This window comes from Emydura macquarii, unplaced genomic scaffold (assembly GCF_026122565.2).
Source record: "Emydura macquarii macquarii isolate MOO-44397 ecotype Brisbane River unplaced genomic scaffold, CSIRO-AGI_Emac_v2 contig_2768, whole genome shotgun sequence".
NCBI lineage: Eukaryota > Metazoa > Chordata > Testudines > Chelidae > Emydura > Emydura macquarii.
The window spans coordinates 34,988,859-35,016,007 of record NW_027132905.1 but is presented as its reverse complement, the minus strand read 5'-3'; the positions used below and the strand labels follow the sequence as shown (position 1 = coordinate 35,016,007).

General features: G+C 55.3%; 1 protein-coding gene across 1 annotated transcript; it reads left to right on the top strand.

The window, feature by feature from the left end:
- Positions 1–204: 204 nt before the first annotated feature.
- TRIM62 (tripartite motif containing 62) lies at positions 205–26,148 on the top strand. Its single transcript, XM_067566630.1, has 5 exons — positions 205–1,053; positions 10,047–10,142; positions 19,956–20,212; positions 20,783–20,898; positions 25,061–26,148. The coding sequence occupies exons 1-5, from the start codon at positions 646–648 to the stop codon at positions 25,609–25,611; spliced, it is 1,428 nt and encodes a 475-aa protein (XP_067422731.1). The 5' UTR covers positions 205–645; the 3' UTR covers positions 25,612–26,148.
- The last annotated feature ends 1,001 nt before the right edge of the window (positions 26,149–27,149 follow it).

Sequence of the window (27,149 nt, the reverse complement as noted above, 5' to 3'; positions counted from 1 at the left end):
CGTGCCCGGGCCCCCGCCCCCCGCCGTGCCACTGAGCTGCTCCGGGGCGTCCCTGGGCCTTTAACCCCCTCCCCGCGCAGGGCCCAGCCCAGCCCAGCCCGTGCGTAGAACAAGGAGGACATTCCCCGAGCCGGGGAGCGGAGCTGAGGGGGGCGCGGCGCGAGGCCCCGCGGTCTCCTTTTGTCCTGGCAGCTGGGTTGTGAGGGCGGAGGGAGGGGAAGTCCCCCGTCCCCCCTCCCCCGCTGCTGCCAGCGAGCCAGGGCTCGGTTTGTTCCGCGCTAGCCGCTGCCAGCGCTGCTGTGCCCTGCGTCCAGGGACCGAGCCCACCCCGCGGCGTCCCCAGCCCGGATCGCCCTCTGGGGGGCAGCTCGCCAAGGGGAGCTGGGCTGGCGCTGCACGAAGTGCCGGTGGCCGGCGGGCTGCGCGGAAGCAGGGACACAAAGGCTGGGTGTGTGCGCTGCGGGGCAGGATCTCGGAGCCGGGGTCGGGGCCGGGCTCCTTGAGTGCGCGCAGCGCCGCCCCCAGCGCGCCCAGGTGCCCCGGCCGGGCGGCGGAGCCAGTCTCAGGGGCAGGGGCGCGCTGCCGGCTGCAGGGCCCCGCTTGGCGAGGCGGCCCCGGGACCCGCCACCCCCAGCCCGGGGCGCCATGGCCTGCAGCCTGAAAGACGAGCTGCTCTGCTCCATCTGCCTGAGCATCTACCAGGACCCGGTCAGCTTCGGCTGCGAGCACTACTTCTGCCGGAAATGCATCACGGAGCACTGGGTCCGGCAGGAGCAGCAGGGCGCCCGCGACTGCCCCGAGTGCCGCCGCACCTTCGCCGAGCCCACCCTGGCGCCCAGCCTCAAGCTCGCCAACATCGTGGAGCGCTACGCGGCCTTCCCGCTGGACGCCATCCTCCGCGCCCGGCGCAGCCCCGCGCCCTGCAAGGAGCACGAGAAGGTCAAGCTCTTCTGCCTGACCGACCGCGCCGTCGTCTGCTTCTTCTGCGACGAGCCCGCCGTGCACGAGCAGCACCAGGTCACCAACGTGGACGACGCCTTCGAGGAGCTGCAGGTGAGAGGTGCCCGGTGCCCGTGGGCTAAAGCCGAGCGCTCTGCCCGGCCTCTGCTCCGCCTGAACTAGGCTCCCATCCCCCGGCCCCAGCCCTGACTCTGCTGGGCTCCGGCAGTAGATGAACCTACCGGGGTGGCTGAGGAGAGCCCGGAGCCCCTGCCCTGCGCTGGGTGGCAGTGGCAGACCCAGCGTTCCTACACCAGCCCTATGCAGGGCTCCTGGAGAGAGCAGCTGAGGGCACAGGTGGCCCCCGGCCCCACGCCCCCCTTCTGGCCCTTCCCCGAAGGGGGCTGCCCCTTCTCGTCCTCCCCTCTCCCCTTGTTTCATTAACCACAATTCCTGTTATCAGGGTTTCTAACTGGTGGTGCTAGCCCCCCTGGGAGGACCTGTTCCCCAGGCAGGGCGTGCTGCCCGCTGCCTGGTCGGCAAGGAGGAGTGGTGAACCCCTCATTTAGCAAAAGGCCTATCCGGCCCCTTTGTGAACCCTTGGTGAACTTGGGCCTCATCTCCTCATCCCCCACCCACAGTTCTCCGCTCACCCCCATCCCTGCCTGCTTTGCTGCACTGTGCGTCTGTCGGAGCATGCACCTCACCAGCTCAGTTCGCCTGAGTACCGTTCAGTGATTGAAATGTTACTTGATTTGAGTAATCCTGCCAGTGAAATGGACTGGCCAGATACTAGTCCACAGGGCTACAAACATCCACTAGGAAGATGCCAAGGACCAAACAGTGCAGAAAGACGGGTAGCCCTATGGAATTAATCCACTTTGCTCTGCTAGGGACTGACATGGCATTCCTTCTATCCTGAGCGCTGTTGAAAGGGGTAGCAAGGTAAACAGCTTTCTATCCAGTTACCGTACCTTGGGGGCAAGCAACAGAGATTGAGATTTAAAATAGGGATGGTTGAATGTCATGCTTCAGGACGTAGAATGATCACTTTGCAAGGGTCAGGAAGGAACTGTGTCCCTCCTGCGCAGCAATGCATAATTGACCTGGGACATCATGGCGCTTTTCTTTACCCTTTCCCTTGGAGCATCAGGTGACAGGATTCAGGACATGATGGATCTGTGATGCAAGGAACCTTCAGTTATAGAATAGCCTGCCCACAAGGGATGTTTTTCCTTAACCTGTATCAGTCAGTGGTCAGCTTTGGCAAGCCCTCTGTGTGACACCTTACATTCATCTCTCCTGTGGAGGTTTATTTGGGTGGATGTGCGTGGTCAGGGGTCTCCACCTCTCTCTGCCCTCAGCGACAAAGCTTTCTTGCCTCCATCTGAGCTTCCCAAACTTGAGACATCAATGAGCATGTCACCTGCATTTCCAATGAGTCATGTAGCTGGCCACAGCACAGTGGATGATTTACAACACATGTGCTGCCAGTATTGTTGGAGGAATCATCTTGCACAGGAAGCTGGAGATCATGTATCTGTCTTAATCGCTGGATTAAAAATCTAGCAAGGGGGGTATGGGAGCCCATCCTCAGTCTCCTGCTGCTTAGTACCCTTCGGGATTTGGTAAGCAAATTCCCTGTTCTGTATTAATTGGACTTTAACCAGGGGAACTGTGAAATGAAACTGACTTAGATCTCTGCATTGGATAGGAGCCAGACACTGACCTTGCACCCACTGACTCATCACTTCCCAGTTGATAGCAGCACTTGCTGCCTTATTAAGGATTCATCTGGCTGGGATCAGGGTGGCCTGAGATCTCACCGATAGGGTGCAGTTATTACCATGCCCCTCCAGGGTGGGATTGAAGCTGGCTTTAGGATCTTTGGGCCCCTGAGCCATTGATGGGGAGAGAGATGCTGGAGAGGAATAAAGGGGTAGCCTGTGAATTGCCCCCATAATCACAGAGTTTCAAAGAGTTGCATGTGCTTTAGATTGTCCTAGGGTGCCTGGAGGGTGGAGGATATTTACAGGTGGACTATGGGAGAGGGGCAGGAGGGAGATCAGTAGGGGTTCTCCAGTAGGGATGCTGATTATTTAGGAGTGACCAAGGCACCCCAAGCATGAAGTTCCTGGCCTCATTCCTGATTCAAAATTGTTCCCAGATTCCTCCTGTGAGTTATTCTTGCCCCATGGGTTTTTCACCCACTGTATTTGTGAAATCAGGTCCTTTACTGGTTAGTGATAGAAGTCACATGATATTGTTCCCGCTTCCTGATCAGGTGACTAATGTAGCTAACCAGCAATTGCCATAGATTCTGAAATAATTTGGATTTTCTGAGATCAAATTTGGAAATTCCCCTAGTGCTGGCTGTGATTTGCAATGAGGGACTCCAGACGGAAACGTTTCTTAGGAACAGAGGAATTGCCAGACCAAATCAGAACAGGAAACCATCTAGCCTGGCATGGCCAGCACCAGTTGCTTCAGAGGAGGGTGCAAGGAACCATTGGTTATGGAATAACCTGCCCACAATGGGTGTTTTTCCCTAACCTGTATCAGTCAGTGGTTGGCTGATGCATGGAGCAGGAGGATTTATAGCCCTCATCCATATTTTATCCTATCTGCGGTAACGGGGGGCGGTGGTGTTCTTATCATCCATATAAACGTCTAATCATTTTTGTTTAGGTCTCCTAATAGGTTTTGGACTATGTGCTATCTTGTGGCGGTGAGTTCCACAGGTTAGCACTGCACTGTGTAGAGAAATATTTGTTACAATCTGTTTTAGGTTTTGTGGCCTTGCAGTTTATGAGCTGCCTCCTTGTTCTTAGAAAGGGTGCGTGGAGCTCCTCTTTCCAGGTCAAGTGCATGAATAGACAAGGGAAATGAATGCAAGAGGGTCACAAATGCATTGGAAAGGGTGTTCACTCTGGTGGACACTGCTTTGCACTGCTCATGCTGCTCAGCCAGTGATGTGCAAATCGGCCTAATTTCAGAAGATATGTATTTTGCAAACATGAGCAGCTTCTGTCACTCAGTGAAACTCTAACAGGCTAGTCATCATGGCAACAGCTCCTTGACTGGTGACTGGGACCTTAGCTCAGGCTCTGTCTTGCTGCCTTTGAAAGCTGTTGGTATTTAATAGCAGCAGCCTCCCTCGGAGGGCTGGGGTTAGGGCTTTTGGTTGGGAAGGGCTGATGTTCTAGGAGACTGTGGGAATCAAAGGTGGATTGTGGGCTAATTGGAGCTGGGATCCTCTCTGATCTGGTAGCCTTGCTGGATGCTAGGTCAGGAATCCTGTGCCGTGCCTGGTTGAGCAGCTTCCTCCCCTGTCTATGGTAGACTGGGCAGTTGCTTTGCATGACCAGGAACAGCGAATTCCCCGGAAAGCGCAGTTGCTACAGTGGTTCATAGATCAGAATTCAGTCCTTGACCAGGAACTAGTGGAGGGACTGGAACACCAGCCTGATGTGCTCATGGTGGCCTGAGCTATAGAGAAGGCGGGTAGCTGCATTCTGTTCCAGTAGGGCTTGCTGCCTGCACGGAGAGGACCCTCTCAGTGAGGACAGACAGTGCAGCTGTTGCAGAAAAGCTGTTGGGAGCAGAGCTGCACAAAACCCACTGCTCTGCTTTGCAAGTATCTTCACTGAATCTACTGAATCTGTCTCCAAACTCACTTGAGTGCCCTTTCTTCCCCTCTTCCCCCCGTGTATTGCAGGTGCTCAACCTGCGCTGGCCACCCCTGTACAAGATGCAGCACTGCCATTGGCTAGCGCCCCCTGCCCCCGGGGCGGTAGCTGCACTTCTAGCGTGCAGGCTGTAAGTGGAGGTAGCAGAGTTTCTTTGTTACTTGCATGGCATGTTGTGAACAGTCATGCCAGGGCCCTGCCCCGGAGAGCTTGCTGGTGCACTATGGAGAGTGAAAGGCAGCAACAGCGAGATCAGGGATCTAGCAGTGGAACCTAAGTGGAAATTTGACTGGGGAGAGGGAGCCTGGTATGGGATCTGTCTGGTGTTTGCAGGAAGAAATGGTCATTTTCCATCCTTGGAAATTTTCCCCTTATTTCACCCAGATGGTCCAGGTACAGTCAGGGAAAGCATTTCATTCTCCTCATGCAGCAGAGAGCATAGAGCTGTACCAGGGGGCGGGGGAACGTTCCCTGTCTGGCCCAAGGAGCAGCTCCTTGGCGGCCCTGCTGGGCAGCCTGCTTCTCCTCTGATTGCTGTGGGCTTGAGCTGAAAGGCACTTGTTCCTCCTCAATAACAGCCCTGCCTGTGACTCTATAAGACTGTATAGACCAGTGCACCTGAAGCCATGATCCCAGGGCCTGGGAATGGAGCTGGGCTGCTGGAATAAGTTGGTCAGGATGATCCAACCTAGTACTGCACAGGCAACTTCCCCGCACTGCAACCGCCCTCTCTTGTGGTGGTGCTGGTGTAACCCCAGCGGCCTCCCAGTATGCAGTGCGGCTTGGCTGCCTGCTCATGGTGGATCATTGCATGCTAGCACCCACTGCGCCTCCGCAGTGAAGATGAGCTTTGGGCCTGCCAGCCACGCTTGCTATTGCCTGTCTGCAGGCAACCTGGGAGATTTATAGCCGTCCAATGGGAGTAGGCAGGCGTTTGAAGGGCAGGTGGCCTCTGTCTTTGCCTGGCTGCCTTCCTGGCTGGAGAGCCCTCCTAGGCTGCTGAGCAGAAGTTCCCCATGGGGAGCTGCAGCTGTGCCCCTTGGTCCCAGGTTTACCTGCCCACTGCAGCACTGGCATCTCCGCCATTGCAGCAGGGCAGGGGGCTTGAGGAGAACCCAAAGGGAAATGCGTTTGCATGCAAAATGTAATCAAGAGCTTGGGCTGGGGAATGCCAGCTGCAGAGTGTGACCCTGGGAGCAGCACGTTCTCCAGCCCACCTGGCTTTGCCTGGGAGCAGGGAGGAGCCGGAGCCAGGGACAGGTCAGTACTGGCTGTTGGAACCCAGGCAGGGAATTTCTGTCTGTCCCCTGACACTGGGAATCGTTTAGGGCCTCTGCTGAGCGCGAGCGGCCAGCTGAGCCACGGGGCTCGGTAATCATCTGCCGGACAATGAGCAGAATCCTGCAGAGGCCAGCGGCTGCCAGTCCTGCCTGTGCTCTGCTCCCAATGGGGCATGTGGGTGGAGGGGGTGGGTGTTTCCTTTGGGGAGAAGGGAAAGTTGGGGGGGGGCTCAGTGCACTGGGAATAGCTCCCTGACCCTTGACGGGGTCTGTGGTTTAGTGTGGCATGGTGCAGAATCTGCCTGAATAGCGCCCTCCGGGGGCTGTCCTGGAGCCCTGGGAGGGCTCTGGTGTTACAGAGCCGAGCTGGGGGGGCCTCACCTGCCCTCTCTTAGAAACTGATCCTCCCATTTCCAGCTCTGCTGTGGCTCCTTTATAGCTGCTCCAGCTCCAGCCCAGGGGAGATGTTGAGCTGGCACAACTGGCTCTGTGGCAACCCAGGGGTCCTGCTGGCTGCTCTGAGTTACAGAGCAGCCCATTGGTGGCTGTGGAAGCTGCTGTGAATTAGAGGAACACCTGGGGCTGCTCTGACGTCCAGTCCAGCCCCTGCGGCGCCCTCTCTCCAGCCCCATAGGAGCCTAGCCTGGAGAGCCCCACCCTCTTCCCACAAAGCCAGGAGAGTGCTACCATTGCTTGCCTTAGAAGCAGATCCCTGCCCTGCGCTCTTTCAACCTGACTTGTCCCTGCCATGCTGGCCCGTCTTGGAGGTCTGTGTTCACTCTTGGTGCCCAGCTTGTTTAGGCCAGTGCAGGCAGGCCCTGCGGTTGGCTTGGCCGTATGCCCAGGCTGGCTGGGAGAGTGAGGCCTGAACGCACATTGCCCAGAGAGTTGAATCTCTGTGTGAGGATTCTGAGCCAGGGGCCAGCATTGGCTGGGTGAGGATCTGGCCAGACTGAATTGAACAGGGTGAGTGGAAGAGAGAAGCAGCCGAGGTGTGCCAGTGCCTCCTTAGAGACCTGCTCATGTCTCGCAGCCGCAGGAGTGACCCTGACCCCGGTCCCGGCTCCTGCAGCACGCTGTCCCACTGCCACTGATCCGCCTGGGCTGCCCATTATAGTGGCATAGGGGGAGCCGTGCTACTGGCACAGAACAAGCTCTCTGCTTGCCTGACTCTCAGTTGACAAGGCATGTCCAGGGAGCCAGGCTGATGTGTCCTTAGCAGCAGGCTGGGGGGTCCTGATTGCCCTCCCCATCAAGCCCCCTTCTGACTGCAGGGTTGGTTCCAGCCTCCTCCCGCCTGCCCAGGGGGCGGGGCAGTGGGGATCTCTAATCAGCTGCCTCTCTCTGATTGATTCCCACGCTGCTGCTGAGGCAGATCAGCCGCTCTCTGTGCAGCCTTGCTCAGCTGCCAGGATGATTGGACATTGATTGGCCTCGCTGCGCACTAACGGGGTTGCTGGCATGTGTTGGCAGCACCCGGGGGCACTTGAGGCGAGAGGATGGAGCGTGGCCCTGGAACGAAAGGCCATGTTGCTCCTGCATGCCTTGATGGGAACATGACAGCGAGCGGCGCCGACACGGACGGGGGAGGTGGCACCCGGAGCCTGTTGCTCGCTCCACGAGAGACAGCCCCATGGCAAGTGAACACGTCTGCTGCCAGCGCCAGCTTTGGGCATGCCTACCTTGCCATTTATAGCCTGGAGCCTGCCGCAGCACTGGCCAGGCAATGAGAGAGGGGAGGGGCCCAACACTCATGCCCATCAGTGATCCCAGCACCAGGCTTTTCCACTGAACCGTTTGGTCCCCTGCCTTCTCCGGAAATCAAGCCAAGAATAACGCTTCATATTTACTGTGTCTCTTTCTCCCTAAATTCCTGCATAAATCGTCAGAAAGGAACCACCTCATGAACTGCTTAATGGCAGCTACTTCTGGGGTGGAACGCTGCAGCCATGCACAGCGGCGCTGCCCAACAGTTCCAGACTGGCAGATACCGTGTCCCCATATCAGGGAGGCAAATAGTAATCGCAGGTTAATGGGCCAGCTTTGGCCAGACAGGAAATGCCGTAGGATCTGTTCTGCGCTGGGCTGGCTGGCAGCACCTCGCCATGGGCTGCACTTCAGTTTTGGGTCTGTCCCAGCATCAGGGCTTGTGTAACCTGGGAAGTATTAACTGGGCTCCTTCTACTGGACATAGAGTTGCTTTTACTAGCCATCAGTTTTCTGATGGGCGTGTGTGTGTTACGGAGGGCGCGTGTGTTGAGGGGTTGTGTATTTGTGGGGGGAAGTGTGTGTGTTGAGGAGTAAGGGGATGTTTGTGTAGAGGGTGTTGGGGTGGCTGCTCCTGGCCCCTGCACTTGTCTCTCTATTCTGAACACCACACCTCCTGCGCCATCATGCTCTGTGCTGTGGCCCTGGCCGACCCCCCACCCCCCTTCAGCTGCTACGCTTGCAATCGGAGCAGGTGTGAGCGATTCTGGGCATTGCGAGCGCAGAGCTGAATTCCCCCCGCATGGAGCGGGGACCGCATGCATTCCCGCGCTGGCTGCCCACCTGACACCCCACTGCCAGGCTGCAGGCCTGTCTCAGGCGATAAAGGGCCCTTCTCACATGAGCGCCTGAGCGCTCACATTGCAGCAGAGACGTAGCCAGGAATTGGGGTGTGCTGAGCTGGGGCAGGCTGAAGCAGCCCATTCCTGCCTCTAACTGTGCTGTGGGGAGAGGGGCTAATGCCCCAATATCAGCGCTAGCCATTTGGCTTCCCCCCTTTGGCACTTAGCACATCCGTTGGCTCCTCTGAAATAAAAAACTGTAGTGCCTTCTCCATCCCCACCTGCAGCTCTGCTGCTCTTTCTGCCAGTCACTGCCCCCAGGAGGGGCTGGGGGGCAATGGTCGATTCTGCGCATGGTGCTGCCTGCTGGGGAGCAGTAGGAGGTGCTCTAGCATCCAGGCATGAGATGGCGTGTCCTGCACTGATGTCTGGTGCGGAGGTTGGCTGGATGGCAGCCAGATGGGGGCGCTGGTCGTGTGGCTTCTCCCTGCATGCAGGAATGGGAGCTGCGAGCCAGCTGGAAAACCCACTGCTTCTCCATCCTGCTCTGGCTGAGATTTCCAGAGCCACTGTGCAGATCTGGGCACCCCATTCCCAGGGCCCTCAGGCTTCTTTGAAAATCAGTCTGTCCAGCATTGGTGAGCCCAGTGTGCGTAGGTGCACCACGTGTCTGTGGGTGACGCACTGGATTTGTGAGCACCAAGATCGCACATCCCCATAACAGAGGCTCTTCCTTGCTCACCAGCTCCCCTATACAAGCCTGCAAGCCTCCTCTGCAAAGCCCTTCCCAGCCAGGAGCAAACTGAGCCACAGCCCCTGGGGCCGATTAGGGATCACTAGCCCCATTCTACACAGAGGGAGCACTTTGTGCCGGGCCATGGCAGAGCTAAGTCTAGAACCCAAGGTCTCTGGGCAGCCAACCCAGTGCTCACACCACTAGACCATACTGCCTTGTTTTGCTCACCACTGTCCTCTCTCTGGTCCATCCCCTTACTCCCCACAAGCACAGATTTCCAGGCTTATATGGGACCAACTTGACCAGATGGACACCCACCCATCCGAGAGTAACCCACTGTCTGGGCAGAGGTCTATGGACGGGGGATCCACTGAGATCTGGCTGGGTAAAATGCTCTGGATCCAGTTTAGCCTGACTATTCTCGGTATTTGTTATTGCCTTGAAAGGGGCCTGGCAGGTGCCCTGGGCAATGGCATACTAGGTTCTCTCTCACCTGAGTGGCTCCGGGTCCTCTGCCGAGATGCTGCATCGTAGCTCCGAGAACCCATCTCGCCCAGAGCAGTGAGGTGGGGGGACTATATAACCCCCTCCCCCGCCTTTCTCTGCAGGTGGAAGAACATAGAACACCCCTTCACAAAAATCTGCACTGAGTCAGGCCACTGGCCCTTCCCTGCCTCAGTCCCTGCATTTACAGCCTGAGCCCACCTCCCTTCTGGGATTGCTACTGACTGTGATGGGGGCAGGATCAGGCCAGGCCCGGTGAGGCTGGTGTAACCCCTCATTCAGTGCTACAGGGCTGGACGGCTCTGGCCTGGCCTGACGACTTTGTTTGTCTCCTCACCTTGTGTTTCAGAGAGAACTGAAGGAGCAGCTCCAGGCACTGCAGGACAGCGAGCGCGGCCACAGCGAGGCACTGCACCTGCTCAAACGCCAGCTGGCCGAGACCAAGGTAACGGCAGGAGATGCCAGGGGCAGAGCCCCACCTCGATGGGGGGTGGATCCTGCGAACATCCAGCTGCAAAGGGGCCCAGCTGTGGCCTGTGGAGATGAAGGTCCCAGGAAGCCGGGCCCCGTCTCGATGGCGCACAGCAGGCCAGGAACACCATTGCTATGGGCTGCAGCTCCTCATATGCAGGGCACGGCTCGTGCGATCAGAGCCATGTTGCGGCTGACAAGGGCCGAGCGTGGGGCCGGGCAGGGGCCCTCGGCTGAGCGGAGCCCGGCAGCCCATGTTCTGCAGCAATGCTCGGTAGCGTGGCCAGTGCAGGCTGCTGGGCCGGCATCATAGGGGGTGTTTTGGGGCCCCATCCAGGGGAGAAACCTGGGGCCATTTTGGACGGGAGGTTGGGAGCCTGAGCCAGGCCGATTGGCCCATTGTGAGTGGCAGATCGGCCGGGGGAGATGGCACCATTTTGTCCTGGGTAAAGATGGGAAGCGACTGGGGCCTCCTCTCTGGGGTACAAAACACCGGGACATCCAAACCCTGGCACCCGGCAGAGCTAGCTACTTCAAAACGGGGTCACTCCTGGGAACGCCTGGCCAGGAGGAGGAGCAGAATCGTTTCACCAGCTGGTGCCTAGATAGCTTTGTCTAGAGACCGAGCAGACCCCATAGGTCCTGTCTGCTGGCCAATGCAGGCCTCTTCCTGTCAGATCATTTTCTCATGCTGCACCCAACCTTGTTCCCAGCATCCCAGCAATAGGCCCTTTCCTTGGGCCGGTGATGCTACAGCCTAACTGGCCATGAAGAATCCAGAAAGCCACCTGCTGTGGTTGTGCATCATTGCCCCCAGGCCGCCGTGCACCTGATGTGCCAGTCCCACGCGAGTGATGCGGAGGAAGAAAACGTTTGCTCTTTGTTGGCCTGCAGCCCTGGGACTCCTCGTAGTCTGTGCCTCACAGCCCAGGGGAAAGCTCCCTCTCTCCCCTCTTCCAGCGTCTCTTGTGAATACTTTCTGCTCTTTATTTGTATTGAAGTAGAGGCTAGAGGCCCCAGCTGAGATCAGGGCCCAACTGGGCTCGGTGCTGCTGCAAAATGCTTCACCCAGCTCACAAAGCGATTTAGGCTCCTCCCTCTAACTGAAATTAGTGGATGCCTTTGGACTCTGAGCCTTCCAGTCTCAGCCGGTGGCAGAGAGGAGGGGCCGTGACCCTGTGTACAGATGCGGAGCCAAGGCCCAAAGGGATTAATAGCAGATGATCGTGTGCTCCCACCCAGCAGCTCCTCTTGTTCTCAGTGCAGCTGGGTGGAGTCTGCATTTTTCACCACAGGAGCTGCTGGAGGCTGAGCACTTGTGAAAATCTGGCCGGAAGTGACTTGCCCAAGGTCACGCCAGGAGCCTTGGCAGAGCCAGGAATTCAGCCCAGCTCTCCCGAGTTCCAGTCTAGCACGGAAGCGCAGGAGCACCCATCTGCTGGCGTGGGAGAGGCGGCCAGTCTTAGAACTCCTCCCTGGCAGTGTGGCAATGCCCTGGGCTTCCCTGCCAGGGCTGCTTACGTGAGAAACGCCTTCCGCTTCCCCCCAGCGGTATGACGGAGTCGTGTTTCCGATGACTGCCAGTTCTGTTTCTCTCCCCCCTTCCCTCCACTGCAATGGCTTATCCATCACTCTGGGGTTTTTTAATAATCTGTTTTTATTTGGCTCCTTATTCTCCCTGCTTGCTTTAGTGGTTATTGGAAAGGTGACTTTTATTCCTGGAGAGCCTGCCATTTCTTTAAGTGGTAGCTTCATTTTCTCTCTCCATCAGCCAGTGATAGAGGCAAAGTGGATGGCTTTTTAAGGAGGCAAGGTGAAGGGCACTTTGATTTCAGTTGAGAGCTTTTTAGTTAAGGTAAATGCACGGGGGCATTATCTGGAAACATAGCTGGCTGGTGTAAATCAAGTGTTTCCCTTCAGGGGAGCGGCTGCTTTGACCTGCCTGCAAGTTTGAGTCTTATCTGCACCAGCCCTTCCCAGACCCGCTGCAGGGGGAGCTCTCTCCAGCACTGCTCCTGTCTGGCCAGTTTGGCTGGAACCCTGCTGGAAGGCACGATGCCATTAAACACACATTGCACTGGGTTTCCACTGAGCCCAGCCCCACTGCTGCTGTGCTGAGCCCCATATCAGACCCAGCAGCCACAGTGTCTCCTGCTCCTGGAGTGGATTTTCGATTGCGGTTGTTGTGTGATACTGGCCTGCCTGGAAAGATCCAGACCCTCAGGCTCTTCCAGGGCAGGATCCCTTCCAGTCCACCAACCCCCACCTCTCTTCCCCACTTCTACCACTCATTTCCTGCCAAAGCAGTAATACCATACAGGGCAAGACTACCTTTTAGGTTGTGCAGAGTTCCAGGTCCTCCACTAATTAGGGAGAGGAAGAGGGACCGGTATTACCAGCCCCAAGTGTTCAAAAATCCTAAGCCAGCCACAACAAATCATGAGAATGTCTTAAAAAATCATGAGATTAAACAAAAAAATAATGTTGGGCTGACTTGATTCGTGTGGTGGTTTCTGAGCCTGTAAGGAAGCATCTGGGTCATGTTTTCATGCTTTTTTCCACAAGGACAAGAAACTTACTTTATTTTCTATGAAAGCTGAGATTCTCATATAATAACAGGACTCCAGGAGCTGGGGCTTTAAGAAAAACACCAAATATTGTGAGAGACACAAGGTGGGTGAGGTAATAGCTTCTGTGGGTGAGAGAGACAAGCTTTTGTTCAATAAAAGATATCACCTCACCCTCTCCCCCCTTGTTTGTCTAATGTCTGGGGATCGACATGGCTGCAACAACACAGCATGTGCCTATTGGGAGACTCGCAGTCAAATCACATGAGTTGGCACCACTGCCTGGGCTGCCAGTTCTGATCCATTCTTCTAAGGGTCTGTCTACGCTGCCGTCAGAGCCGTGACTGCAGCACGTGTAGACAGACCTGAGCTAACTCAGATCCAGCTAACTTGAATAGCAACAGCAGTGGCAGCGCGGAGGGCACGAGCAGCTAGTCCGTGCTGCTGCAGCTTCCCTGCTGTTGTTACTGGAGCCACCTCGATCAAAGGCTTGTCTACATGTGCTGCAGTCACCCCTGTAACCTGAGCCTCTCAGCAACATCTCAGCCACCTGTTCCACCAGCTCCAGCCGCAGCCAGCCTGACTGAGAACGGGCAAACACTTTGGACAGAAAGTTCCAAATTTGGGAAAGGGAACCCACCTGTGTTCCCAGAACACAGCGCCCTGACACGAGCCCAGGTCCCACTTCCCGGGAAGCTAAGGTAGCTTTGTCACCTTTATGCCGTCCCAGTTCTGGGCTAAGCCTCGGGCCCTGCCCCAGGCTGCCTGTGAGCTGCAAAGCGGGACAGAATCTCCACAGTGCCTCAGCCCCGCTCTGCCCTGCTCCTTCTGCCCCCAGCACACCCCTGCAGCAGGGCTTCCAAGGGTGTCCCCAGGAGGCTGCCATGGTGCCATCTGCTGCAGTGCCTGCTGCAGGGGAGTGTCCCCCCAGCTGGCTATGGGGTGTGCAGGGCCCCTTTACATGGCTCCAGCCCTTTTACCTGGTGTAAAAGGTGACAAGCTCAGCCTATGTCGTTAATGGTGAAACTACTTTTCAGGCTGGCTCAGCCACGGAGTTTGCCCCATTCTAAAGGCCACATTTAACTGGCTGCTGTCTCTTGCCATTTGTGAATGAATTAGTGTGCTTGAACTCAGGCACCCCGTTCCCCTGCCCACATACAGCTCTGCCAGGGCACCTCCAGCCCGACCTGCACATCCTGCTCTTTCAGTCCTGGGCCTCCTGTACACAGCTCTGCCAATACAATGATCCACAGCCCCACTCTGCCCTGCAGTTCCAGTCCTGGGGCTCCACTCACACGGTTCTGCTGATGCCCCTGGCTTCTAATCCTCTGCTCCCCTTGCTATTCTAGTTCTGGACCTCTCTTCAACAGGCACTGGTACTGAATTGTGTTAGGCTTTTGGGATGTGAATTCATTAGATCCAGCGGTAAATTCCCGAAACTCTTTTCACATGTGCTCTTAGAAGAGTTGAACCCACTTCTCCACGATCACAGTACTGGCACATTGGTAGAAAGTGCTACCTAAACCCAGTGAATTATGATTCACCTACCAGGATCCTTGTAACTTGACTGGAGCAAGGTGCCTTGTTAACTTCCCAGGACAGCTGTTCTCTTAAAACAATAAAATGTAACCATGGTTAATTACCTTTAAATGACAGGAGGCCAGGAGAATTGGGCGAGTTTGGAATTGTTGCTGAGATTAGAGAGCTTAATGTGGCATGATGTTTTCTTCCTATAAAAGCCTGCAACTAAGAGGAAATTAAAAATGAATGTGTGAGTTAAATCAGATCATTCAGAGATATTCTGAATTCAGAGTATTAGGTCATCAAACCCCTCCTTTCAGATATGGAGACTCCTTTTAGTGAAAGGACCCTGTCAAGATTTTAAAAAATCCTATTTATAAGATGACTTTCCATGGCTGCCCTAAAATGGCTCCAATTATGGAAGTGAAAAGGGCTGTAACCTTATATTCACCTGTTCACTGCTTGTAGGAGCTAACCTTGGCATTTTGTGCTGCAATGAGACCTGTCAATTTCACTTGGTTTCTAGTCAGTTTCACTTCCTGTTTCTGATTTCTTTAGTTCCCTACATTCCAGGACTTCAGTATGGACAGATCTCTGCACCCTAAAATCATGAGCCAGGCTCTAAAAATGCATGATAGACTTAAAAATCATGAAATGAAATAAGCAATAAATATTATACAGCTGATAAATAGTAATAATAAATAACAGTGACGTACTTTTTCTTTCGCTTTCTGTTTTTTTAACTTTGAGGGGTCCCAGTTTTAGGCATTTCTAATACACCAGAAGGACTAGAAACTTAGGCCTGGATCCACAAAGGCACTTAAGTCCTGGTTTTAGGTGCCACTCGGTGATCTCCAGACTCCCACTCAGCTACCACCTAACTCCCATGTTTCTGCCTCTGACCATGTGCACTGCAGCCTCCCTCTGGGCATGCGGGGGCGAATCCCCCATCCAAGCTCCAGAGACCTTCGTGGCCTGGGGGAAGATCTCACTTCAGGGGCCTAATCTGGCAGACATGCTCAGAGACTGCCTAACTCCAAATAAGATGATGGAAGATGTCCCTTTAACTCATGGGTTTGGCACTCACTTGGGACGTGGGAGACCCCCCAGTTCAAGTCCTCCTCTTCCGTGCTTAATGAGGAGAAGGGATTTGAAAAGGGATCTGACATTTTTCAAGTGAGTGTGCAAACTCTTGGACTATAGAATGACTTTTGACAGAGTCCCACGGGACGCTTTCATAACTAAACTAGGGAATTATGGCTTAGATGAGATTACTGTAAGGTGGGTGCACAACTGGTTGAAAGACCATACTCAAAGAGTAGTTATCAATGGTTTGCTGTCAAACTGGGGAGATGAGGGGGACATATCTAACGGCGTCCCACAAGGTTCAGTCCTGGGCCTGGTACTATGCAATATTTTCATTAACTTGGATAATGGAGTGAAGAGTACTCTTACAAAATGTGCAGATGACACCAAGCTGGGAGGGGTTGCAAATACTTTGGATACAAGATTAGAATTCAAAATGACCTTGACAAATTGGTGAATTGGTCTGAAATCAACAAGATGAAATTTAATAAAGACAAATGTGAAGCACTTCATTTAGGAAGGAAAAATCAAATACACAGCTACAAAATGAGGAATAACTGGCTAGGAGGTTGTACTGCTGGAAAGGATCTGGGGGTTATAGTGGATCACAAATTGAATATGAGTCAACAATATGATTCTGTTGCCAAAAGACTAATAACATTCTGGGGTGTATTAACAGGAGTGTTGTATGTAAGACATCAGAGGTAATTGTCCCACTGTACCCTGCACTGGTGAGGCTTCAGCTGTGTCCAGTTCTGGATGCCACACTTTAGGAAAGAGATGGACAAAATTGGAGGGAGTCCAGAGGTGATCAACAAAAATGGTAAATGCTTTAGAAAGCCTGACCTCTGAGGAAAAGTTAAAAAGAAATGGGCCTTGTTTAGTCTTGAGAAAACAGGAGTGAAGGGGGACCTGATAGCAGTCTTCAAATCTGTGAAGGGCTGTTATAAAGAGGAACCGTTGTTCTCCACGTCCATGTCTCCATGACAAGGAGTAATGGGCTTAATCTGCAGCAAGGGAGATTTAAGTTAGATATGAGGAAAAACTTCCCAACGCCAAGGCTGGGTAAGCTCTGGAGCAGGCATCCAAGGGGCCTGTTGAATCCCCGTCACTGGAGGTTTTAACAATCACCTGTCAGGGGTGGTTTAGCTTGACTTGATCCTGCCTCAGCACAGGGGGCCGGACTAGGTGACGTCTCAAGTCCCTTCCAGCCCTACGTGTTTGTGATTCTCACACTTCTCCCGGCCCAAATAATATTAAATTAGTCAATTAAACTGAAACAACTTTAGCAGGAGATGGAGTGAGACCCCCCCTCAGAATAGCCATCTCCCTCATTTGAAAGGTGGCAGATCCCTGGTCAGCAGAGGGGGGACTTGACCCAAGCATTTCCCATATCCTGGCTGAGTACTTGAACCACTGGGCGAAAGCTGCTGGGGGGCCTTGCTTTTTTCCTTCCCATCCCTCCCCTCTGAACATGCATGCCGGATTGCACCCTGTATGTGAGGTAGCCAAAGGAATGACTATCTTGCTGCGATATCTGGATCACATTCTAAGGCACTTGGCTATCTCCTCAGTCACTGTATAGGAAGCCTGGGCGTCAGATTCAGCTTTGTGGATCGCAGGTTTTCTAGGCTGCTAAAAGTTAGGCGCCATGACATTCAGCATCACCAGACCCGAGGCCCTTGTGGATCCAGGCCAAACCTTCCTTCCTTTCTTCAAATGAAAGCTGAGAGTCGCACTAACCACATGACTCCAGCAACCGGAGCTTTAAGAAAACCTACAAGTATCCCCGGATTTGCAGGAAAATGACAAGAGTTGGCCATGCTGAAAAAGCCATTTGTTTTCATTGAAACTAAGAATAAAACATAACCCTATTCCTAGTCAGAATTATGAACCCTTTTCTATTACAGCTAAACGTTGGGTCTGAATTAGCAGTGTCTTTTTACAGGGACAGCCTCAACTTAAAAAACATGCTCTGCCTGCAGATGTTGTGCCCGCTATTATTACAAGTCACGCAGTAGGACCATCTCAAAACTCTCCTTTGCTATGATGCTTACAAAAGCTTGGCAATGGTTTGGCAGCTACAACCACTGCCCAGTGTGCTGGCCAATATTATGTCATTGTTTTCTTGCATGCCCCTGCCTGTCTGTATCGGCGGTCTTTTGTCTCAGACTTGGATCGTGAGCTTCTTGGAGCAGGGACCATCTCTTTGTTCTGTGTTTGTTCAACGCTAGGGCCATGGGTCGAGGTCTATGACTGGAATTCCTCACTGCTGTCATGATACAAATAATAAATAAGCGCTGGAATTTCTGCATTTAATAGTACACTGGGCCCGATTTTCAAACAAGCCCAGGGCTAGATTTCCACAATTCAGCCCATACAGTTGGAGCCAGATTTTCCATTCTGTGAGGTCCAGATTTGCACGCACACTTTGCTTCCAGCAGCCCCCATTCTGACCCTACGGCTGGGTTGGCAAAAGTGCCTTACATCCAAGGTGCTGAGTTCCTGAACATTCAGCTCCTTAGTCACTAAATGGAAACAGCTCTTTTGAAAACAGGCCCCTTTTGTGTATAGTCGGTTTCCCTATTTCTCCTTTGTCAGTTTCACTGCTCTTGTGTGTGTCAGTGAGTCAGTTTGTCCCAGGGCCTGCAAGGACCTTTCCACAGTGATGGGAAAGAAAAATATTATTTTTAAAAATAGGGAAATGTGATTGTAAAAAGGGGCCAGGGGAAAAGGGGGAAGACATGCAGCAATACCTGACCCTCCAGTTTTTAGATTTCAAGCTGACTGTGTCCCTTTACCTTCCCATGTGAGAAGAAAAAACTCTCGTTAACAAGGTCTCAGTAGCAGTGAGATTTTTATATTGTCTCATGGAGCAAAGTATCAGGTGGGGCACGGGAGGCAGGCCAAAGTTGTTCTAGAAAGTGAGGGCGGTGTGATTCCGCAGGAAGGAGGCGTGGAGTGGTGTGTGCTGATGGGAAGCAAGCTGAGATTTAATGGTGGCAAAGGTGCTGTTAAATATCCATAATGTTCTTTCCACAGGCAAGCAACTGGGGAGGCAGGGGGTAGGTCAGTGGTGCTGAGCTCTGTAGGGAGGAGAGACTGAGCCAGCCAGGGGGCAAGGTGCCAGGTGCTCCACCACTGATCTCAGGCAGGCCCCTTCCCCTCCCCAGCTGTAAAAGGGGGCAGCAATACTGACAGCCTCGCAGAGTGACTGTTGTGCCATGAAGGCACAGAGCGCAGTGGCAGTGCTTGGCACCGCCAGAAAGCAAGGGTAGGAGTTAAACTGAGGGAATCATGGAAAGAGCAGGGACGTGCGTGGGGAGCCCAGGACTGGATTAATTAGGGGACTGAGGGACTGGAGAAGAGGCATCCGCAAAACTGTAGGGATGGTTCACAGATTCCAAGGCCAGACGGGATCACTGTGATCATCGAGTCTGACCTCCTGCATAACATGGCCGGAGACCTGCCCCTCAATAATTCCTAGAGCAGGGCTTCCAGAAAAACAGCCAATCTTAATTGCACTTTGTTAATGAGGAATTATAGAATCCTAGAAGGGTAGGGTTGGAAAGGACCTCAGGAGATCATCTAGTCCAACCCCCTGCTCAAAGCAGGGCCAATCCCAACTAAATCATCCCAACCAGAGCTTTATCAAGCCAGCCCTTAAAAACCAATAAAGATGGAGATTCCATCATCTCCCTAGGTAACCCATTCCAGTGCTTCACCACGCTCCTAGGGAAAAACTTTTTCCTAATGTCCAACCTAGACCTCCCCCACTGCAACTTGAGACCATTGCTCCTAGTTCTGTCATCTACTACCACTGAGATGAGCCTAGCTCCATTCTCCCTGCAACTTCCTTTCAGGTAGTTGAAGGCTGCTATCAAATCCCCCCTCCTTCTTCTGTTCTGCAGACTAAATAAGCCCAGTTCCCTCAACCTCTCCTCATAAGTCTAGTGCTCCAGCTCCTAATCATTTGTGTTGCCCTCCTCTGGACTTTCTCCAATTTATCCACATCCTTTCTGTAGTGGGGGGCCCAAAACTGGACACAATACTCCAAATGTGGCCTCACCAATGCTGAATAGAGAGGAATAATCACTTCCCTCGATCTGCTGACAATGCTCCACTAATGCAGCCCAATATGTCGTTAGCCTTCTTGGCAACCAGGGCACACTGCTGACTCATATCCACATTCTTGTCCATTGTAACCCCCAGGTCCTTTTCTGCAGAACTGCTGCCTAGCCAGTTGGTCCCCAGTCTGTAGCTGTGCATGGGATTCCTCCGTCCTTAGTGCAGGACTCTGCACTTGTCCTTGTTGAACCCTCATCAGATTATTTTTGGCCCAATCCTCCAACTATAGAAATGATCCCTGAAAGTAGAGTGGACAGGCTGCACATCAGGAATGGGGAACACTGGTGGAGCTGTGTGTGGGGAGCTCGTGGCTGGACAGGCTGTGGCTCAGGAGTGGGGGGCACCAGCAGAGCTGAGGGTGAAGGATCCTTGCTGGGGATCTTGACACTAACCAGCGTGGGTGTACGGGTGGGCGCTGTCGGGGAAGGAATGGAGGCGGTGTGTGGCTCTGGTGTGACTCCTCTCTGTGTGTCTGTCCTATGCAGTCCTCTGCCAAGAGTCTGCGAGCCACCATTGGGGAGGCCTTTGAGCGGCTGCACCGGCTCCTGCGTGAGCGGCAGAAGGCCATGCTGGAGGAGCTAGAGGCCGACACCGCCAGGACTCTGACCGACATCGAGCAAAAGATCCAGCGCTACAGCCAGCAGCTACGCAAAGTGCAGGAGGGCAGCCAAATCCTACAGGAGCGGCTAGCAGAGGTGGACAGGCACGCCTTCTTGGCAGGCATTGCCTCGCTCTCTGAGAGGTACGGGGGGTGTCGCCTCGATCCCAGAGAGGCACAGGGGGCGTCACCTCAATCCCAGAGACATACAGGGGGCGTCGCCTCGTTCCCAGAGAGGTATGGGGGAGCATTGCCTCAATCCCAGAGACATACGGGGGGGCATTGCCTCGATCCCAGAGAGGTACGGGGGTCGTATCATACATCTACATCTAGTTTGTGCACGGCTGATTTATAAGATGTGCTGTAGATGGGGCTAGTCCAGTCCATCTCCCCATGCCCACGCTGGCACCAACGCAGCACTGCCGGGCAATTGGCCTCACGCAGAGTGCCCGTAGTGTATCCCCCGGGGCACATGGGGCCGTGTGGCTGTGACACAAAGGGCAGTGCCCTCCACACTGAACCCTACTGCCCCGCTGGAGGGGCCTGGGCAGAGCTGTACAGAGGTGTGTGTAGCTCTTGCCTCCAGCACCGTGCTCAGGTCCTCCCTTGATTAACCGTCTGCCCCTCACCTCTCCCCTCCCTCCCCAGCAAACCCCACTTTATGGCAGGAGAACCGCAGGGGCTGGGTGCTAACCAGCTTGACTCTCCACCCAGGCTCAAGGGGAAGATCCATGAGACGAACCTCACCTACGAAGACTTCCCTACCTCCAAGTACATGGGCCCCCTGCAGTACACGATATGGAAATCGCTCTTCCAGGACATCCACCCGGGTAAGGTTCCCCAGCCCAGGGAGAGCGGCCTGCACCCTGTAATGTATCACAGACCTTTCCTGGCATCCTGTGGCAGCCTGGCTCAGCCTCCCTGCCCTGCAGGGAGAGTCCCGTAGTGAGGTAGATACAGCCTGCTGGGCCCAGCCTTTGTGTTGGGTGGGATTGAACTCAAGACGGACGGCCCCAGCAGCCTCCACGGGGCAGTGGGGTCTCTGAGCCGGCAGAACTATCCTGCATGTAGGGCCAGATTCGGAACTGGGAGGCACAGGGCTGGGGGACTCTGCCTTCTGCTGGGGGCGAGCAGTGGCACGCTCTGTGTGACGTGCCAGTGCCTGGGATCCGGTGCCTGGCGTGTCCGTGATGCGCCTCTGGCAAAGGGGCCCTGGCTGTTGGCAGCCTCTGGGCAGCGTGTGTGGGTTGATGTTTCTCCTCTTCTTGGGCTGTGTGGGAGCTTTTGGCAGTGTCTGGGGCCTTCCCCTTTGAAGGAGTGCAAGGGGCAGACTGGCAGGGGCCCTTCACCTCCAGGTCATTGGATCAAATTCCCGCAGACTGGTAGGGACCCGAGTAACTGCCTGTGGCTGCTCTGTGAGCCATGCGAAATCTGAACGGGGAGAAGGCTGAGCACCTCAGGCAGCAACGTGCCCCCTGATGGCAGCGGGCGTGGGGATGAGAGCGCCCTGGGGAGAACATCCCACGTGGCTGAGATCCTGCAGGGACGGGGACCACAGCCCCCACGCCAGTGTCTGACAACTCCATCAGCCCCTTGCAAAGCAGCCAAGCCCTGAGTGGGCCGTGGGAGTGACTTCCCCTCTGCCGGCCACGGCCCAGGACATTCGTGGGGAATCTGGGGCTGCCATGGCCAGTGTTGGCCATACGGGGCCACAGCTACGACAAGAGCCCCTGGGAGCTCTCCACTCCGCCCCCTCGTCTGGTGTCACAGGCGCTCGGCTTCCGCAGGATCTAGGCTCAGCTCTGATTCTGCTGCACCCAGGCTCAGCTCACCGCAAGGCCATTCCCCAGCCGGCATCTCCCAGGGCTACAGCAAATGGCCCATCACTAGGGGTAGGGCAGATCTACGTGAGATGCGCCGGCCGCTGGAGCACTTCTAGTGTAGACCTGCCCCTTGTGTGATCTGAGAGCTGCTCCCAGCTTGGAACCTGCCAGGCTTCCACTCCACCGGCGCTGGCTGCTCACATCAGGAGCCTGTCCAGCTCCCAGAAGGAAAGGGGGGTTGTGGAGGCACAGATGGGAATTCATAATGGGGAGCCGGCTGTTCCCATCTCCAGGACCCTGGGAGAGCCCCAGGTGAGGTACCCCCGCCCCAGCACAGTGAGGGACAGGGAGCATTAGCCCCACGTTTGCTATAGGGAAGGGAGCATTGGTTCCTGGTACACAAGGGGCAGAGGGATAAAATGAGAGTGCAGGGTGTGTTTGGAGGAGCCGGCTCGTCAGACTGGCCCTGACGGCCCCGCAATCAGTACAGATGTCCCTTCCTAACACTGGGGCAGATGACCTCATATCATGGTCCCCTCCTGTTGCCTGCTGTGGCAGCGTGCAGCACCAGGGATCTCTCCGATTCTGCTCCCTTTGAATCTGTTCTCCTTTGCTCTTCCTTCCTTCCCTCCTTCTATCTGTCTCCCCCTCCCCACTACTGCTACTCCCCCAGCCGGGGCCACGTGTGTCCCAGTGTGCAGCCCAGACACCAGCTCCTGTTACTAGGAGAAGGGAGAACACGTCAGAGGCTGACAAAGGCTGTCTTTGCCGGACTGCTCCCGTTGCTGTGTTAATGGAGCACGGGGCCCTGCAGTGCAAGAATATGGCCCCGGCTGGAGCTGGCCTGGAGGCAGGCTGGCAGAGGCAAGACCCGTAGGGCAGGCCAGGGATTCCCCCATTTCTAGCTGGATTTCTTGCCACTGAGCTCAGTGCCTGAGCCAGACATTTGAAATCAATATTTAATAATTAGCGGATCCATCCTCTGGGGGCATCAATCTATTTGATTGCAGACAGAGAAACCTGTAAGCCCATCTGCCCCAGGCCCACTGCCCTTTCTGCTTTTGTTTATTCGGGCCTCACCCACAGCCCCCGTCCTTGGACAGTGTCCCTCCTGGGCATCGAGTCTGTGGAACGCAATTGCACATGGCTGGATGTGACTGAACCTGCTCTGCACCATCACCAAACCTGTCATCTTTGCACTCGGCTCAGCAGCAGCCCCCACTTGAGATGTCATGCTCTCCGCAGCCTCAGTAGGGACTAGCTCCTTTGACAGGTCTGATGGGATCTGTGTTGCAAATAGGCTTCGAGTGGTGCACACACTTTGTGACTGTGGGTTTCCATTATAAGCCTAGTTTTGTCCCGTCCCTCTCAATCCACAAAATAAGTCAGATTGGCCTCAAAATGGGTAGGTTAGACCTAGGGCTGTAAGAATTTGTCTCCAAATTTTGAAGTGAATTGGACGAGGGCTTCCTGAATTATGAGAGCCTAGTTGTGGAGGCATTAAACACCGTTCCCAAAGTGTATGTGCGTGGGGCTGGAATTCACCGCCTGGTAGTAAGAACAAGCGCAAGGAGAGAAATGAGCTCACGTGCCTGGGACCAGCATTCAGCTGATGGACGTGAAGGAACCGATGTTGCTATTTAACATTGCTATGCAGCATCGGCTCTGATGGGTTTAACATGTGGCATTGCTGGAGCGCTTTGGGCCTGAGCATCTATAGAAGAGGCTGTCGGCCTTTTCCTGGCACAAACCCCCAACATGGGGCAGCTGGGCAAGGATGGGAAAAGAGAATTGCTTCTCCAAAGCTTGCGAGGGGGCCAGAGTCTCTGGGATCCTGGGCCCCCACCAGCCCAAGGGACCTCCAGCAAGGTGCCTCCTGCATCTGCTGCCCCTGCCAGCTCCAGTTCTGGCCTTGTCCCACTACCCCCCTGGTTCTGAGCAGTGTGGAGCCCTTCTGCCAGCCACACGAGGTCTGTTAGATGGAGCAGATTTCCTACCAGCCACCCCTACCTTCTCCTGTGCCACCTCTGAGATGCTCCCTTGTGCTCTGCTTCCCCGTGCAGCAAGATTCCTGCCCCCTCAGTCCTCCTGGATCCACTCTCTGCCATTCCCCCTGTGTCCATAGACCCAGCCTCGTCAAAGACCCTTGAGTCAGGGTGGGGGCAGGCACTGTCACTGCAGACGCCATGGAGGCTGCTGCTTGTGCTAAGGTGTCACACAGAGGCTACACGTGCACTGGCACCAGACATACCCACGCTAGCTGTGATCGTCCTAGTATGCTGGCAATAACGCCACAGCCACCACTGCACCAGCTGTGGGGGGGGGTCAGCCACCCCGGACATCCATCCAGGGGCTCAGAGGGATAGAGTGCGTGGCAGCTGGCCCCTGGTGCTGCCATGGCTACTTGGGTATTTTTAGTACGCTCACTCAATCAGAGCTAGCCTGGGAACCTCTCCTCAAGCCGGACCCAGGGCGTGGGTTTATTTTAGTTATCCCACTCAGGGCGTTCAGCTGGACGTCTGACTCCCACCATCACCTCCCTCTGGGGGATCTTGAGGAGAAGTAGCCGTGCTGGGGGGTGCGTTGGTGCTGCTGGCAGGGAAGGGTCTCCCAGCAAGACCCCAAAGCATCAGCCCCCATCTCTGATGCCTGATGCATTTGTGCGTGTGATCCGCACTCTGATACATGCGCTCACTACACTAGCTCTTCGCAGCTTCATCATTCCTGAAGGAAGCCTAAGGGATTGGTTAGCCGGGGCCACGGGAGTGATTTGAAATGCAGCCAAATCATTGGGCCCGGGTAGACACTGGCTCTGCTGCCTCTCCCATGCCATGGGGCCCCAAGAGGGTCCCTCCAACATGCCACAGAAGAGCAACAGCTTTCCCTGCCTGTGGAGCCAGTCCCTGCGCCCAGGGCAGATGGGGAGTTAGAGGGCTGGCTGCCTAAATTACCTGACTGACCCCATCACACATGCCTCAGCACAGCCCCCTCTGGTGTCCATGTGGATCATTCAGTGCTGTCTGTGCGAGGGGTGGCAGAGTAGGTGCTTGTAGTCCCCTAATCTAGGGGCATTTAAATTCCCCTTGCGTAACCCAGTGCTTTGCCTGTAATCGACTAGAGGGTGTGGCCAAGTTCTGAGGCCCTTCCTGTCCCTCCTTTGCTTTCTCAGTGCCAGCAGCCCTCACGCTGGACCCCGTCACGGCTCACCAGCGCCTCATCCTGTCGGATGACTGCACCATTGTGGCCTATGGCAACTTGCACCCGCAGCCGCTGCAGGACTCGCCCAAGCGCTTTGATGTGGAGGTGTCGGTGCTGGGCTCGGAGGCTTTCGGCAGCGGCGTGCACTACTGGGAGGTCATCGTCTCGGAGAAGACCCAGTGGATGATCGGGCTGGCGCACGAGGCTGTCACCCGCAAGGGAAGCATTCAGATCCAGCCCAGCCGCGGCTTCTACTGCATCGTCATGCATGACGGCAACCAGTACAGCGCCTGCACCGAGCCCTGGACCCGACTCAATGTCCGGAGCAAGCTAGAGAAAGTGGGCGTCTTCTTGGACTACGACAAAGGCCTCCTGATCTTCTACAATGCTGATGACATGTCGTGGCTGTACACCTTCCGGGAGAAGTTCCCCGGCAAGCTCTGCTCATACTTTAGTCCTGGCCAGAGCCACGCCAATGGCAAGAACGTGCAGCCTCTCCGGATAAACACGGTCCGGATCTAGCAGGGAGCAGGGAAGGGACCCAGGATGGGAGCCTAGAGCCATACAGCCCCCCCTGCCCTGCAAACCGATCCAGAGTCCCTGATTAGATGGTGCCCACCTACCCCTTCGGGCAGTGCATGGAGAGATTGTAAGGCTCCGGGGCAGTGCCCACCCGCTGTCCTATTCCTAGATCTGACCGCCTGGCGTTATCCACATGTCGGAGGGTGCAGGCTGGGGTAGGGTGATGCGTGGGAATGGAGGCAGGCCATGGAACTGTTGGTATTTCAGTGTGAGAGGATGCAGCATCCCTGCTTCCCTCTCTGCGTCAGTTTCCAACCTAACCCAAGGATCCTGGCTGAGGGTGGACATCAGCTGGCATGCTCCATGCATCACCATTGGCACTCTGCCAGGACGGGCTGGTGACCTGGCAGCATCTGCTCTTAGTGTGTGTGATGTTAACACACAGGGAGCCTGGCACAAAGCTCGTGCCACTAGGCCCTCTCCAAAGAAGGGGGGGGCAGCCTCTGCTCCAGAGAGTCGCAGTCTAGGTCTATGCCAAGGTGCACCTGACAATGGGGAGCGGGGGGGGGGAGAAGGACAAGGGAAGGGGCAGAGGAGCATGTTTTGCATAGTGGGCTGCAGTCTTGGCTTGCCAGCTGGGCTTGCAGTTTCTTTTAACGGCACCTGGAGGCCGAGGCAGTGTCGCCCTGTGCCTCCCTGAGAGCTTAGGGCTCAGATTGCCAGAGGGAAAGTCCTAGAGTCGAAGGGCAGAAGGGGGCCCCTAGATCATCCATCCTGACCTGTGTGTCACCTGCTGCCAGCACCTGCCCACTGTGCCCAACAACCAAACTGAGACCAAAGTCCCCCAGCCCGCCAGAGCATGGCCTGGGAGTGCCACAGGCAGAGAACAGCAGGGACTGGTGGCCGGGAAATGATTGTGAGACGTACCCAGATAATCCTGGCAAGCGAGCCGCACTCACACGCAGTGCAGGGCGTGGGTCTCTGAGCAGGGATGGAGGGTGCAGATGCCCCTGACGAGAACCACCCTCCCTCAGGCCCATTCCCCTCTTGTGTTCTGCACTCGGTGGCTGCCTTCAGGGCAGATATGACTGGTGCCTGGACCCAGATCTGACGGGAGAGGAGGCCAGCTGGGATACATGACCCTGAGCCCGGTGCCGGTGGAGCCTGGGCCAGCACAGCACACAGCAGTCCTCACTGAAGCCAGGTTGGCACCAGGAAATAGAGGTCAGCCGTGAACATGGCTTGGTCAGTAATTGTGGCACGGTCTCTGTTCCGCCTGGCCCAGAGCCCCGTGAAGACAGGACGGTCACTGCACCCATGGAGCGAGGCTGACTGCTCCTCCTGGCGCCCTGGGCGGTGGGGCGCTGCAGAACACATTGCCGGCACTGCTGTGTGCGCATGCCCGGTGGTGCGCCGCCCCTTGTGAAGCACTATGAGACAGCAACTCTGGTTTTCCCAGAATGCACTGCTACCAACCAGAAGGCGGCAGCCTGGGCAAGTACCCCTGAAGTGAAAAAATGGTCCCCAGGCAGCCAGGG